Genomic DNA, 13,678 nt, shown 5'->3' on the forward strand with positions numbered 1-13,678 from the left:
GGCCACACGCCTCTGGGAGCTGGGCTCCTGGTCACTTGCTCAGGGCAAGGGGTGAAGTAGCATAGGGCAAAGAGGTCACAGCCAGCGGCACTCGGGCGGCTGGTTACAGGGTGCTTTTGAGCCGTCGGGCGCTCAATGTTATCCAATGACGATCTTGAAAAAGGAAAAAAGGCTGCATGCTCGGGGACGGTGACTCTCCAGGGGCGACCAGCACTTTGAGAGGTAAGTTGGGATCTTGGAGCACAGGTAGGTACCCCAAAGGGAGGCACAGGGGGCTGTTGGGCGCCTGGTGCAGGGGTGTCTTTGGGTGTCGGAAAAGCTTACCCTCGGCTTTTCGCGGTTGGGGTGGCCTCTGGTTCTGAGTCTGCAGGCGTCTGCTGGTTCGTCAAGGAGGGTCTTTGGGCACTGGACTTCGGGTCCCAGTCGCCGGGGGGACGTCCTCGTGGTCTTGGTTCGGGTTGGCCCGGCCCGGGCTCGGCTGGTGCAGAGTGGGGTGGTGCGGAGCTTCCTGGTGAGCACCAGGTGGGTTGTTGCAGCTTAGCCTCTGCTTATGGGAGTCCCAATCTTCGAGAGGGTCAAGGCAGGCAGGTCCTCTGGGTGTCCCAAGGTTGCAGTCTGCGGAGGTCGCCGGGATTAGGCGGGAGCAGGTTCCAGGATCAACAGGCCGGGAGGGCTGGGGCCAAGTCAGTGGTTATTGTCCTGTTAGCAGCTGCGCGGCGAGTCTTCTTCCTCTTCTTCTTTTGATATTGGGATCTGAGGAAGGAAGGTTCAGGGAGCCCCTAAATACTAAATTTAGGGGTGTTACAGGTAGGGCAAGGGCAGAGACAAAAGGGTCCCTGTCCTGGAGTGAGGGCACCCCCTAGCCTGCTCCTCTCCTGTGGGATGGGGGCAGGAGCCTAGTTGAGATTGGGCAGGGCTCCCCATCTACAAGATGGCCGGAGCCTGGGGTCCTGCTTCACCTAGTCTCCTCCACCTGAGGGGTGGAGTTGGCAAAGGTTGCACACCCTCCTGCCTGACGTAGTTTTTCCCACCAGTTTTCCTGCCAGAGTGGGGGTAGAACCGGTGGGGGGTCAGTTGTTGGGTACAGCAAATAGCCTGGAGAAGCTCTCAGAGGCGGTATGCCTTTGAAGCTTCCCCCTGTCCATCCTGGGGGAGGAGACATAGCACCTCGCCCATGATGTGCATTGTTGCAGGCCCAGGAGAGCGAGTGGCTCTCCACCAGGGGTCCAGCAGCATGTCTGCTGTGTGGCGGCCTCTGCAGCCACTCAGCCCAGACGTGGATTGTAGGTTCGGGTTTTGGAGGGCAGCTCTAAGATGCCCTCTCGTGCATTTTACATTAAATCCCACACTGGCATCCGTGCGGGTTTAATGTGCTGAGACGTTTGGTACCAAACTTGTCAGTCTTCTGGTGCTGTGGAGTTCGTACTGACAACCTCCCAGCACCATATACTCTTAAATGGCATCACTGCACTTACAGTGCCCAGGAACGGCCCTGGGCACTGTAGAGGCACAGGGCTCCTGTGCCCTCACCTCTGGCACCCAGCTAGAGGGGTGACTGAAATATGCCAGGGCAGTGTGTTCTGTGGGCATGGCACACACGGATGTGTGCCATGTCTTCTCTAGTTTTAGTTTTGTACTTAGGCACTCAGCCTGCAAAGGCAGTGTGTGGGTGCCAGGGTACAGGGCCCCTAAGGGTGGCACAATAAGTGCTGCAGCCCTCAGGAGTCTTCTCTGGTCACCATGCCCTGGGTACCTAGGGTACCATTTACTAGGGGCTGACAAGTGGCCAGAGATGTCAATTGGATATTTTGTTTCAGCATAGCTGGTTTTTTTAGGGAAGGAACACAGGTCCTGTGTACCTGATTGGCAGGGACCCAGGGCACACTCAGTCAAAGCACATCAGCAGTTCAGAAAAAAAGTGGGGGCATACCAAGGCAAGCAAGATGGCACTTTCCCACAGGCCGTTCCTGCATTGTCCGCTGCATCGGGACTGATGCCAGTTCAGCTGTCCCCTTCGCTGTGTGTGTGTTCTCCTGCGGCGGGCTCTGCCTCAGTTTCCACCTCTTCTCCTTGGAGTTTGAGTGGTTCTTTTCCTCCTTGGTACTCTTTTGGCGCTGTCTGTCCCTCAGGGGTTTTCTGGCGGATGCCCTTTGTACCTCTGGTAGGCTTGGGGTATCCTGGCCTTCCCTTCGCCTTGTTCTTGCGCACTTCTGCTTGGCGGGGGCTGGGCCGTCCTTCCTGTCCCCATGACAACATCCCCTGTTGGGGCCCTGTGTTTTTTCTAAGCTAGTGAGGATCTCTCGCAGACCCTCCTCCCCTCTGGGTATGGCTTGGGTATCTATTCTACGGTAAGGAATCTACGGCTAGTAGTCTCTATCAGATGTACAATTTACTTACCTTCAGTAAAGATGTATCTGATAGACGATTCTAGCCGCAGATTCCTTCACGGCCCGCCCTTCCTCCCCGTTCTGCGAGGGCCTTCAGCTTGGTCTTCTGCTCTCGCCTCCCTCAGGGTGGCTTTGTCTTCTGCGAATACCTCTTTCACTTCCTCCCTGGCAGAATGCATCATTCTGTTAACTTGTTCCTCTCCTTCCTTTTTGGTGCTTGGACGGTGGGTTCATGTGTACTCTGCATCCCTACACCCTGTTTTTTCCCCAGTGTGGGGCCTACTCATGATATTTACCCTTTTTCATTGCTTGGAGTGTCTACCTCCTCTGCAGTCTTCTGGGTTAGGATCTCTTAGCTGTGCCTCAGCCCTTTGCTCTTTACAGGGGATGCAAATCCGTGCTGCTAGGAAACAACATATAGCAGTTCAATTATCAGCTGCGGGTTCTAACGCAAAAACCCTGTATAACATTCTACAGACGTTCACCAAGCCCACTGCCTGTGACACTGAGGGGATCGAATCCCAAGAACTCTGTGATAATATTTCACAGTTTTTTATCAGGAAAATCGACGCCATATATAACAAAATACTTGCGTCAAACTCCATCTCTAACAATTCAGTTGCAATTGACTGTGGAGTCCAGCTGCATAGTATGACTACAGATAATGAGGCTAAGAAGCTTGCCGCTTTCCCACCCATCTCCACTGAAGAGCTGATTGCTCTTGTCATGCAAACAAAGAGTGGGTGCCCGACAGACATCATCCCAGCACGTATTATGCCACTTCTGCTGGAAGATCTGAGGGCTGGAATGCGACATATAGTCAATTTATCTTTGTGTACGGGGGAAGTCCCTTTAGCCTGGAAACAGGCTCATGTGAGACCTCTACGTAAAAACAATTCAATCCCCTGGTCGGATTTGACAAATCTGAGACCGATCTCTCTTCTCCCTTTCATAGGGAAGCTCGCTGAGAGACATGTGAATCAGCATTTGTCAAAATTTATTGAACATACGGGTGGACTCGACCCCTCTCAGTCAGGTTTTAGGCCCAGGCACAGTACTGAGACCGCCTTGCTGTCCGTCGCTGACAATCTTCAGATGCTACAGGACAAGGGCTACTCCGTTGTCCTGGTGCTTCTGGATTTGTCAGCGGCGTTCGACACTGTGTCACATGACATCATGACCTCCAGACTAGTCGACATCGGTCTGGAAGGCAAGGCTCTGGCCTGGCTAAGGAGCTTCTTCAGGAAACGCACCCAGAGAGTCATCTTGGGACCATACCAATCAGAGGTGGTGGCGATCTCAAAGGGGGTGCCGCAGAGCTCGTGTCTGAGCCCTACGTTATTTAATATCTACGTGGCGCCCCTAGCTAACATCATGAGATCCCACGGGTTCATTCCAGTATCATACGCAGATGATACCCAACTCCTCTTCCCTTTTAAAATCATGACTCCCGAGGTGCGTGACTCCTTCGCCCGGGGGATGAAGGAGGTGGCACGTTGGATGGCAGCCAACTTCCTGCAGTGCAACGTCTCCAAGACCGAGGTTATGCTCTTCGGAGAGGCCAAACGTTTATGGACTCCGGACTGGTGGCCTCAAGATCTTGGCCCCGTCCCTGAGCCCAAAACGGTGGTAAAAGATCTGGGAGTGAAACTGGATCATGAGCTCACCCTAACACAACAAACTAATCAAGTGGTGGGTTCATGTTTTCATGTCATTGGTCTTCTCAGGAGAGTATTCCCTCTGCTACCGGATTTCACCAGGAGAACGTTGGTCCAGTCACTAGTGTTAAGTAGGCTGGACTACTGCAATGGTTTGTTGCTGGCTGCCAATGAGGGTATCCTGGCTAGATTGCAGGTTGTGCAAAACACTGCTGCACGACTAGTTTTAAACGTCCTGCCTCGTACTCCCTCAAAACCATTGTTGGCCAAACTGCACTGGCTCCCAGTAAGGCAGAGGGTGATGTTTAAGATCTGCTGTGTCATCCATAAATGCCTTATTGGAAAGGGTCCTGGATACCTCACTGAAAAATTCATCCCTTATGTTCCATCCAGATCTTTGAGATCAGGAGATCAGGAATTGCTATGTGTTCCCAGGGCCATGAAGGCTAGGAAGGGGGGTAGGCCCTATCTGTAGCTGGCCCTAAGTTGTGGAACCAACTCCCGAAGGAAATCAGAGTATGCAGGGAACATTTCCCTTTTAGGAAGAAACTCAAAACGTTCCTTTTTAATTATTAGCTGGCCTAGGGCTTTGAACTAAATTATGACGAGTTGCTGTTCTTTAGTTGCTGCCAAAGGCGCGGAGATACTCCTCCGGGAGTCGATTCACAGCGCCATACAAACATGCAAATAAATAAAATAAATAAATAAATGCAACACTCTTGGGCACTGTCCCTAATGGGGCTGTTCCTCACCATTCGCTTCTTTCCTTTCTGATTCTCTGACTTCTTCGCACACTGTTCCCATACTCTCACAGTTTTGTTGGTGATGGCTCCACGTTGTGGTGTGTAACATTTCTCCGAAGAAAACTGTCAGCACGCTGGGGTGGGACTTATGTGACTTTGCTGATGTCACGTACGCGGACAACGTCAGGGTGGAGTCACGTGGTGCCGTTCCCCGGCGCGCAGAGATGCTGTGGCAAAAACATTTCTGGATCCAGTCTCACACCTGGGGATAATTCTACGTTAAGGAATCTGCGGCCAGAATCCTCACTACCAGATACATTGTTACCAAAGATAAGTAACTTTTACTTTCTAGCTGTAGATTCCTTACAGCCCCACTCAGCTAACCGATTTCTAGGGATAGGAACTTCCCTAAAGGGCCTTAGTTTTGGCGCACAAGTGGTCAGTGTCTTTCATGGCTTTGCTACTGGCGTGGAAAGTCGTGTTCAGAAATTACTTAAGTGTGCATGGGCAGTGTCTACATAGGTTCTGCAATGTCATTCCGGCGTCCACGCAGACGACTGACTCGTGGAGCCGACCGACTCCACCTACCGTTGCGCAAGGATACTTCTATTGAAAACTTTCCAGATCCAGACTGACGCCTGGGGGAGTTTCTAAAGGTAAGGAATCTGCAACTAGAAAGTCTCTACCAGATACATTGTGACAGAAGGTAAGTAACTTGTTCTACTATGCATGTAAAACCAATATAGATGTAATTCATGGTATTGTGAGGTGCTTAGTACATTATGCAAATACGCTTCTCAGAAAGAGGGCCTGTCAGTGGTGGGAGTTTAAGTACATTTTCTGGGGTAAGGATATGATGTGCACTAACCTAATTTATGATTTTCATTAGATTCAGTGCTTTAAGCACTACCAACAACCCCCTGTTAACTACTCGTAAACGTAATTTTTTTAAGGGCATCCAATAAAATAAATCTCTTGTGTTGTATGCAGGTGTGATGTTCTGTTGGCTATTTTCTGTTGAATGCTAAATAGTTGTATTGGAAATATGTAGGCAGTCTTAGTGTATTGTGATACTGCTTAACTGATTTCAGTTAACTTTGAACATTATATAAAACTTGAGCAACGTATTAGCAAATTTAAGGAGCATATTCCAAGCTCACCTCTTTGGATATCATTGACTGAAAACTCAATATAAATCAAGATTTCGAAATGTCTTTTTGCTAAAACATTTTGCTTTTACAACTAAAGAACTAGTGCTATTTATACTCTGCATATCTTTAACAGGGATTCTTACTGTGTCAGTTTGCTCATGTTCATGTGATTACTTTTAAAAGCAATCTCCGGTGTTCTCAATATTTTCTTTAGGCCTGTTAAATTTGTGGCTGGAGATTCCTCAGTAAACATTTTCTTGTATTTCTTTGTGGCATAGCAAACTAAAAGCTACACAGTAGAACTTCACGCTAAGCCAGAGTACCACAAATTTCTTATTGGTAAAGGCGGCAGCAGCATTCGCAAGGTGCGGAATGATACCGGTGCCCGAATCATCTTTCCAATGCCAGAGGATAAAGACCAGGAGCTGATAACCATCATTGGTACTGAGGAAGCTGTGAAGGAAGCACAGAAGGAGCTTGAGACCCGCATTAAGAACCTGGTGAGAAATGCTGAACTATCATAGCTTCCCAGCTTTGCATTTGTGTAACCAAAATGTGTACATGTATTTGTAATCTGTACTGCGGTAAATCGTGGACTGTGAAGCAGTCGCATAATTATACACTGCCAGATGCTCTTGGAAATAGTGATGATGCCCTGTTTAAACAGAAAAAGCTTAAGTTATTGTAGGATTTTTTGTTTGTGCAGAGCAGGCTAGTTGAGGCTTAAAATATATGTTTGAGGCATATGAGCTGTAGATTTTATACTTGTGCATAGATCGCCATCTGGTGTTGGGCTCTGATGTTTGCACTTTGTTTTTGTCTTGGAAGAGGTTTTGTAGTCACGAGTTAGGTGACTCCTCCCAATAGTGCGCATGGGCATCGACTCCATCTTCAGATTGGTTTTTTTCCTCCATCGGGTTCGGGTGTGTATTATGACGTTAAGGATAGTCTTTGAACCTTTTCGACGCGCAATCCTTACCACTCTATGGTATTGTTTTTGATCTAGTTTTTTCCTTTCCACCTGCATCGTAAAAATCCAAGTACTTCGCTCGATGCTTAAACGCGGGCCGTGAGGCCTCAACTTAAAAAATGCCCTGGGTGTGGTGCCAAGTTCCCACACACGGACTTGCCCAAGGTCTTTGACCTTTGCCTCTCCTCGGCGCACGAAGAAACCAGCTGCAAGGCCTGTCGATCATTCCGATAAAAAAACAAAACAATTTGTGACCATTGGGCTCGCCGGCACGAGATGAGACCTGGCACTAGTCCGGTAGCGATATCTTCAGAGAAGTATCAGAATTCCAACTCGGCGCCGAAGAAGGGCACATTACCGTGTCTGAAGTTGACGACTCCGACATGGAAGAGGAATCCAACATCACTCCGTCTCAACGAACTGTGAGTAACAAGCCCCAGCTGCTCACAAAAACACCAATAACGCCAGTTACACCTTCACCCTCGGGCTCAGGTCATCACCGTGCTACTGTTTCAGACGCCCCCCTTCGAGCCCGGCCATGAAACATAAAGACAAGCCTTCCGGCTCGGGATTGAGCCAACCCCATCCAGGTGTCGAACCCATATCTTCGGCACCAAAACACAAGGCCAAGTCTGACGCTCCGCTGTCTGCACCAACGTAGTCTTCGGCACCGAAAGACACTCAAAAAACAAAGGCTTCGGAGCCGATACTACCGAGACTGAAAGCTTCGGAACAGACACCGGTTAAACTAAAAGCATTGGAGCTTAAACCAATTAAAGAAAAAAATTCGTAACCAAAAGAAAAGCCTTCGGATCCGAAACTGGGAAAAGCTAGGCCTTTGGAGTCTAAATAGGCCATACCGAAGGGCCCCGACCCTAAAAAACACGGGAGCCCTCGTAAACAGACTCCATCTAAAGAAATTCCTCCACAAGAGACTTTGGATCTGAAGCAAAAACAGTTGCATATTGACCCAGACACTGGGAAACTTTGAGCAACACTGCCCAAAAAACGGAAGCTGGACCTCCCTGAAGACTACCACATACCTTTAAAGAAAAAAGACATGGATATTAAGCCCTCTCCCCCTTACATACCTTCCTCTCCTCCACCTTTTAACAAACACGTATAATTTCACCAGCAAATTCACCACCACCACATTTTTCACCTGGGCACCAGGATGATGATGATGGGGATGGAGGTGCACACGGAGATGGGAAGGGTATGGAGATGATGATCAGGACACCATTCCACAGGACCCAGACCTCTGGGATGATTATGATAAGGACCCGGATCGTACTAATGAGCCCGATCTATAGCCCTCAAGACCATCACCACCCGATGACGATATTGGTTTCGCACAGTTCATTAATGGAGCTGATCAATACCATGGGGTGGAATTACACACTGACCCCTTAGAAGAGGATTTTTTAGGGAAACTTTCACTCCATCAGAAAAAACCACAAACACACTACCCATGCTTAAGGGTATGATAAAACACGCCAGTGAAGTATTCAAAGACCCTGTTGGAGCTAGAATACTTACACCAAGGCTGGACACAAAATATAAAGCTGCTCCTACAGACCCAATTTACATCAGGGGTCGGGTACCTTTAGATTTGCTTGTTGTTTCAAATGCACGAAAAAGGGCAAAGACTCAGACAACAGGTGATGCCCCTCCACCTGACAAAGAATCAAAACTTATAGATGCATCAGGCAAAAGATTTGCATCTCAAACAGCCAATCATTGGCGCATTGCCAATGCACAAGCTCTCCTGGCAGGGTATGATAGAGCTTACTACGATGATCTAGAAAAACTGATGCAACACTTACCAGACCAATACAAAGCTAAAGCTCACGACCTAATTCAAGAGGGCAAACTTATAAAATGCTTCCATCAAAGGTGCCCTTGATGCAGCTGATACTGTCTTGTGTGCCATTAACACCAGAATTTTGCTATGACAACACGCTTGGCTTCGAATTTCGGGCCTTAAACAAGAAGTACTGTCGGCACTTCTTAATCAGCCATTTGATCAGGAACACCTTTTTGGCCCCACAATCGATTCTTCTTTGGAAAAAATGAAGAAAGACACCAAGACTGCTAAAGCCATGGGGGCATTACTTCTACCCTCTAACAGAGGTTCATTTTGTCGCTCCTTTTATAGGGGTGTCTCAGACAGCTACATCAGAAAATACTGCCTCGTCTTATAAAAGCCCCATTCAATCCTCCTCATCCAGAGGATATTTTCGGGGAGGATACAGAGGAAGTAACTTCCCCTATCTCCAAATAGTGACTTCCCTCCACTACCCCCGATCATTCCACTCCTGTCGGGGGACGGCTAACACAGCTCCTACCTGTCTGGAATTCAATCACAACAGGCTAGTGGGTAAGACAAATTACCAGTATGGTTACTGCACGGAACTCACCTCTACCCCCCACAACATTCCTCCCAGACAACGTCCAATGTCCACCTAACATCTAACACTTTTCAAACAAGAAGTTCTCTCTCTTACAATAACATGCAATAGAATCAGCCCCCCGCCCCACCTCACCAAGGCACAGGGGTTTACTCCCTATATTTTCTAATCCCAAAAAGGATGGCTCTCTCAGGCCCATATTGGACCTCAGACCACTAAATCTCTACATTCAGTCAGACTACTTCCACATAGTCACTCTTCCATAGGTGCTTCCACTACTTCAACAGGGCGACTTTCTCTCCACTCTGCATTTAAACAATGCCTAATTTCAAATTCCCATTCACAGGAAATATCTCAGGTTTGTGGTAGATGGTCAACACTACCAGTTAAAAGGTCCTCCCACTCTGGGTGACTACGGCACCCAGAGTCTTCACCAAGTGTCTCTCAGTAGTTGCCGCCCTCTTAAGAAGACAGCACATTCACGTTTTCCCTTATTTAGACGGCTGGTGTTCATGCAGTTAATCAGGATGATGGCCTCTTGCATTTTCATAGTCCCTTATGCAAGACTCCAAATGCGTCCCTTACAGGAGTGTTCGGCATGTCAGTGGAACCAGGCTCAAGGTCACCCAACAGATCTGGTGTTGGTAGACGACTGCACCCATCGCTTGCTGCTGTGGTGTAATACACAAAACCTTTCCAAAGGGCGGCTGTTTCTCGACCCAGTTCCACAGATAGTGCTAACAGACGCATCTGGGGAGCTCATCTTCAAACCCATACCATTCAAGGCATATGGACCCCTCAACAACCTGGAATTGTTGGCAATCTTCCTAGCATTAAAATCTTTTCAACTCCACCTCGTTAGCAAAGCTGTCCTGGTCCTTACAGGCAACATAACCGCAATGTACTACATACAGAAACAGGGAGGGACACACACACTCCAGCTTTCACACTTAGCTCAAAGCATATGGACATGGGCCAATCCTTAAAAAATATATCTCCTTGCAGAACACCTCCCAGGAGTACACAATCAAATTTCAGATCCACTCAGTCGCCAACCACAGCAGATCCAAGAATGGGACCTTCACCCTCAAGTTCTAGCTTCCATTTTTTCAAATGTGGGGCCACCCAGAAATAGACCTTTTGGCCACACATCAAAACGCAAAATGCCTAAGCTTCGTATCCAGGTATCCACACCCATTGTCCAAAAGCAATGCTCTATGGATGAACTGCTCAGGCAAATTTGCTTACACTTTTCCGCCTCTACCACTCATTCCATCTGTGGTCCGGAAACTCAAACCGCATTTCCCTCCCAATGATCCTGGTTGCTCCAACATTGGCCCAACAACCATGGTTCACAACCCTCTTGGAACTATCAGTAGTTCCTCATCAAAAGCTACGCCTCTCACCCAAGCTTCTCACTCAGAACCATGGAGAGATAAGGCATCCAGATCCCAATCAACTCAACCTTGCGATCTGGCACCTGAAGTCTGAGAGTTTGGCTACCTTAATTTACTGCCACACTGCATAAACCTCATTAAGAAGGCTAGACATCCTACCACTAGAGCTTGCTATGCCGCAAAGTGGAAAAGATTTGTAATTTACTGTACAAATAACAAAATCAACCCACTAGATGCTTCCATTCAAGACATCATCTGTTACCTTTTCCATCTACCTCAATGTAATCTAGCATATTAGACTACATCTTGCGGCAATAGGAGCCTATCTCCAAAACAGACATTTGTCTTTGTTTATAATACCAGCTATCAAGGCATTTATGGAAGGACTTAACAGAATAATTCCACTTAGTTACACCCTGTACAGTATGGAACCTGCATGGGTTGCCCCATTTGAACCTATGCATAAATGTGAATTGCAATTTCTATCATGAAAAGTAGCTTTCCTAGTTGCGATCACATCTCTCAGAAGAGTCAGTGAACTCCAGGCATTAACCATATGTAGGAAGGTAGATCCCTGACTATGGTTGCCCCCAACTTTTTGCCTGGTGTTTTGCTGGTTTTTTTACTTAGTTGGCCTGGGATCCTGCTATTCAGGACCCCAGGCTTCCTGCTCTCTCTGTTAAAATGGACTCCATGTACCTTAGGTACATATCTAAATTGGATACTGAGTCACCTTATCAGTCCCTGTACAGTGTACCTTAGGTACCCAGGGCATAGGTGTACCCAGGGCCTACCAGGGGCTGCAGCATGTATTATGCCACCCCTGGCTGGCCATCCAAATCTGACACAACTGGCTGCTTGACAGCTGGGGCAAGGTGGTGTAATCACCCTTTGCTTTAGATATAGTATACCTATATCTAACCCTAAAATGGACACACAGATCTCCTATCAGTCACTCCTATGGCAGGCCTTAACAATCCTGAAGGCAGAGTGCTTGGAATCGTGTGAGATGGTGCTCTGGCATGAGCTGAGCCTGTCTGCGGCTTTCGGGATCCATCCCTTAGCCGTTTCCATGATATCGCATACCATATACTCTTAAGTGCATTATAATCCTCGCGGTTATATGCCAACTCTGGTATCGCTTTATCAAAACATGTCGAGTAAGGTGTCATACGAATTGGAATACTAACCCCTCGCCAATTCTGGCGACGGGGTTAGCATTCCACCCTTCTAGAGGGACACGACATGCATGTAACCTATAACCCGGTTAAAGTCAAACAGAGCCTCAGCTCCACAAAATGGATGCTGCCACCGAGACACAAGTCTGCCCTCCTGCTGCTGGGAGTCCTCCCAGAGCAGGAGATAAGGACAAAGGGTTTCCTGCCAGGGGCGGTGCCAGCACCGTCCCAGACAGGGTTTTGTGTATTGTAGGTAGGCAGGGCTTTAGAGGAAGGTGACTGCACGTGGCACCCCGGTGCTCACTGTGCATAGGCTGGCTGGAACCAGTTCCAGGGTCACTCCAGACCCTGTGCTGGGGAAAAGCCCGCCAAGGAAGTGGGTGTAACCACCCCCCTCCTAGTCCCACCCCTAGGGCAGGACTTAGTCGCGTGCCAGCCCCTTTTTACAGGATAAAGGTAGGAACTGGCCCCCTTCCAGATCAGATCATCTTTGAATCCTGAAACTACTTTCCACGAAAGGAACTCAAGACTTCTTCCTAAGATTTCTCCCTTGTGACTAAGGAGTAGTCACCCTGCATCCGCAGGCACCATCTTAAGAACACTGCGGTCTGCTGCAAGTCTCTCCTCCGGATCAAGACTGCCCAGCTCGACGAGAACCGGCTTCCCTGGCACCTCTGACCTCTACCTACATCATCAGTCACGCTGAGATTCGTGGGTGTGACGAGACCTCGAGGGACCGGCCATCTTCAAGACTGCACGACTTCTTTCCAGCAAGCCCGCCGAGTAATTTCCTGGTGAGTGCTTTGGGGTCCGAGAAGCCCCGACCCTGAGCAGCTCCAGCACCGAAGTGCAGCCTCCCAGCATCTCCACGATCTGCGTGGGGCCCTTCTGCTTTTTGCTGCTCACCGCGTTGTTTGGCTACTAGCCCGCTGGCTTGTGGCCTTCTGAACGACGCCCGACGACATTTCTGCTGCTGGTCTGGTTGCTCCAGGCTGGCCCTTGCTCCCTTCCAAAAGAGGAGCACCCCGGACCCTCCTGGTCCACTCAAGACGCCATTTTGAGTCCACCGCGTGGGCTTGAATTAGCCAAGGCTTGTTGCCCAATCCTGGGTAACTTCGACGCCGACAGCTTCATCCATCGTGGGACAGCTCGCCTCTCCATCCTGGTCGCCGACAACGCCTCCTGGTCCGTGAGATCTGCAGAGTCAGCGTCGCCCACTCACCTAGTCGAGGTGACTTCGCCCGGTGCCATCCTGGTGCCCACTTAATCACTGGCTAGTGATTCAAGAACTTGGTCCCCTCTGCTTTCAGGTTTTCTTCTTCCTTGATCCAGGCTTGGATCCATCGAACTTTTCTTCACTGGTCGCCTGCCAGCAACTTCCTTCTTCCAGGCTCCTGGTCCGGCAACGAGATCCCCGACGTCTTTTCAGACCTATGCAGCTGCAGCCCCTGGGCTAGGTAACTTCGGCACTTCGGTGTCCCAGCATAGCCTCACTATCCTAGGGTTAGGATCCACTGTCGTTTTCTTCCTACCAGGTCGGGTTCGCCCGTGAACACTAACTTTGTGAATTCTAGCTCCCATAGACTTTGTCCCGCATCCCGCGTGAGAGTGCACACTCTGCACCCGAGTCCCCTGGGCCTCCTAGTAGTAATCTAACGATTCCCTAGTCAAGTCCTAGCGATTCCAAAGCCTATTAGTACTGTTACTTACCTGCTAGTAGTTTCGCATTCCACTTTTTGAGTATATGGTTTCCCGTGCCCCTCGGGCATTTGTATATACTGTG

General features: G+C 49.0%; 1 protein-coding gene across 4 annotated transcripts in view; it reads left to right on the plus strand.

Annotated features, from left to right (window-relative positions):
* HDLBP (high density lipoprotein binding protein) overlaps positions 1-13,678 on the plus strand; it is a 1,657,332-nt gene that overhangs the window by 1,117,919 nt on the left and 525,735 nt on the right. For all 4 annotated transcript variants that reach the window (XM_078665718.1, XM_078665720.1, XM_078665719.1 and 1 more), the window contains exon 18: positions 6,218-6,439. In XM_078665718.1, the coding sequence (XP_078521844.1) occupies positions 6,218-6,439 (222 nt within the window). The remainder of the gene's footprint in view (positions 1-6,217; positions 6,440-13,678) is intronic.

This window comes from Lissotriton helveticus, chromosome 11 (genome assembly GCF_964261635.1).
Source record: "Lissotriton helveticus chromosome 11, aLisHel1.1, whole genome shotgun sequence".
Taxonomy (NCBI): domain Eukaryota; kingdom Metazoa; phylum Chordata; class Amphibia; order Caudata; family Salamandridae; genus Lissotriton; species Lissotriton helveticus.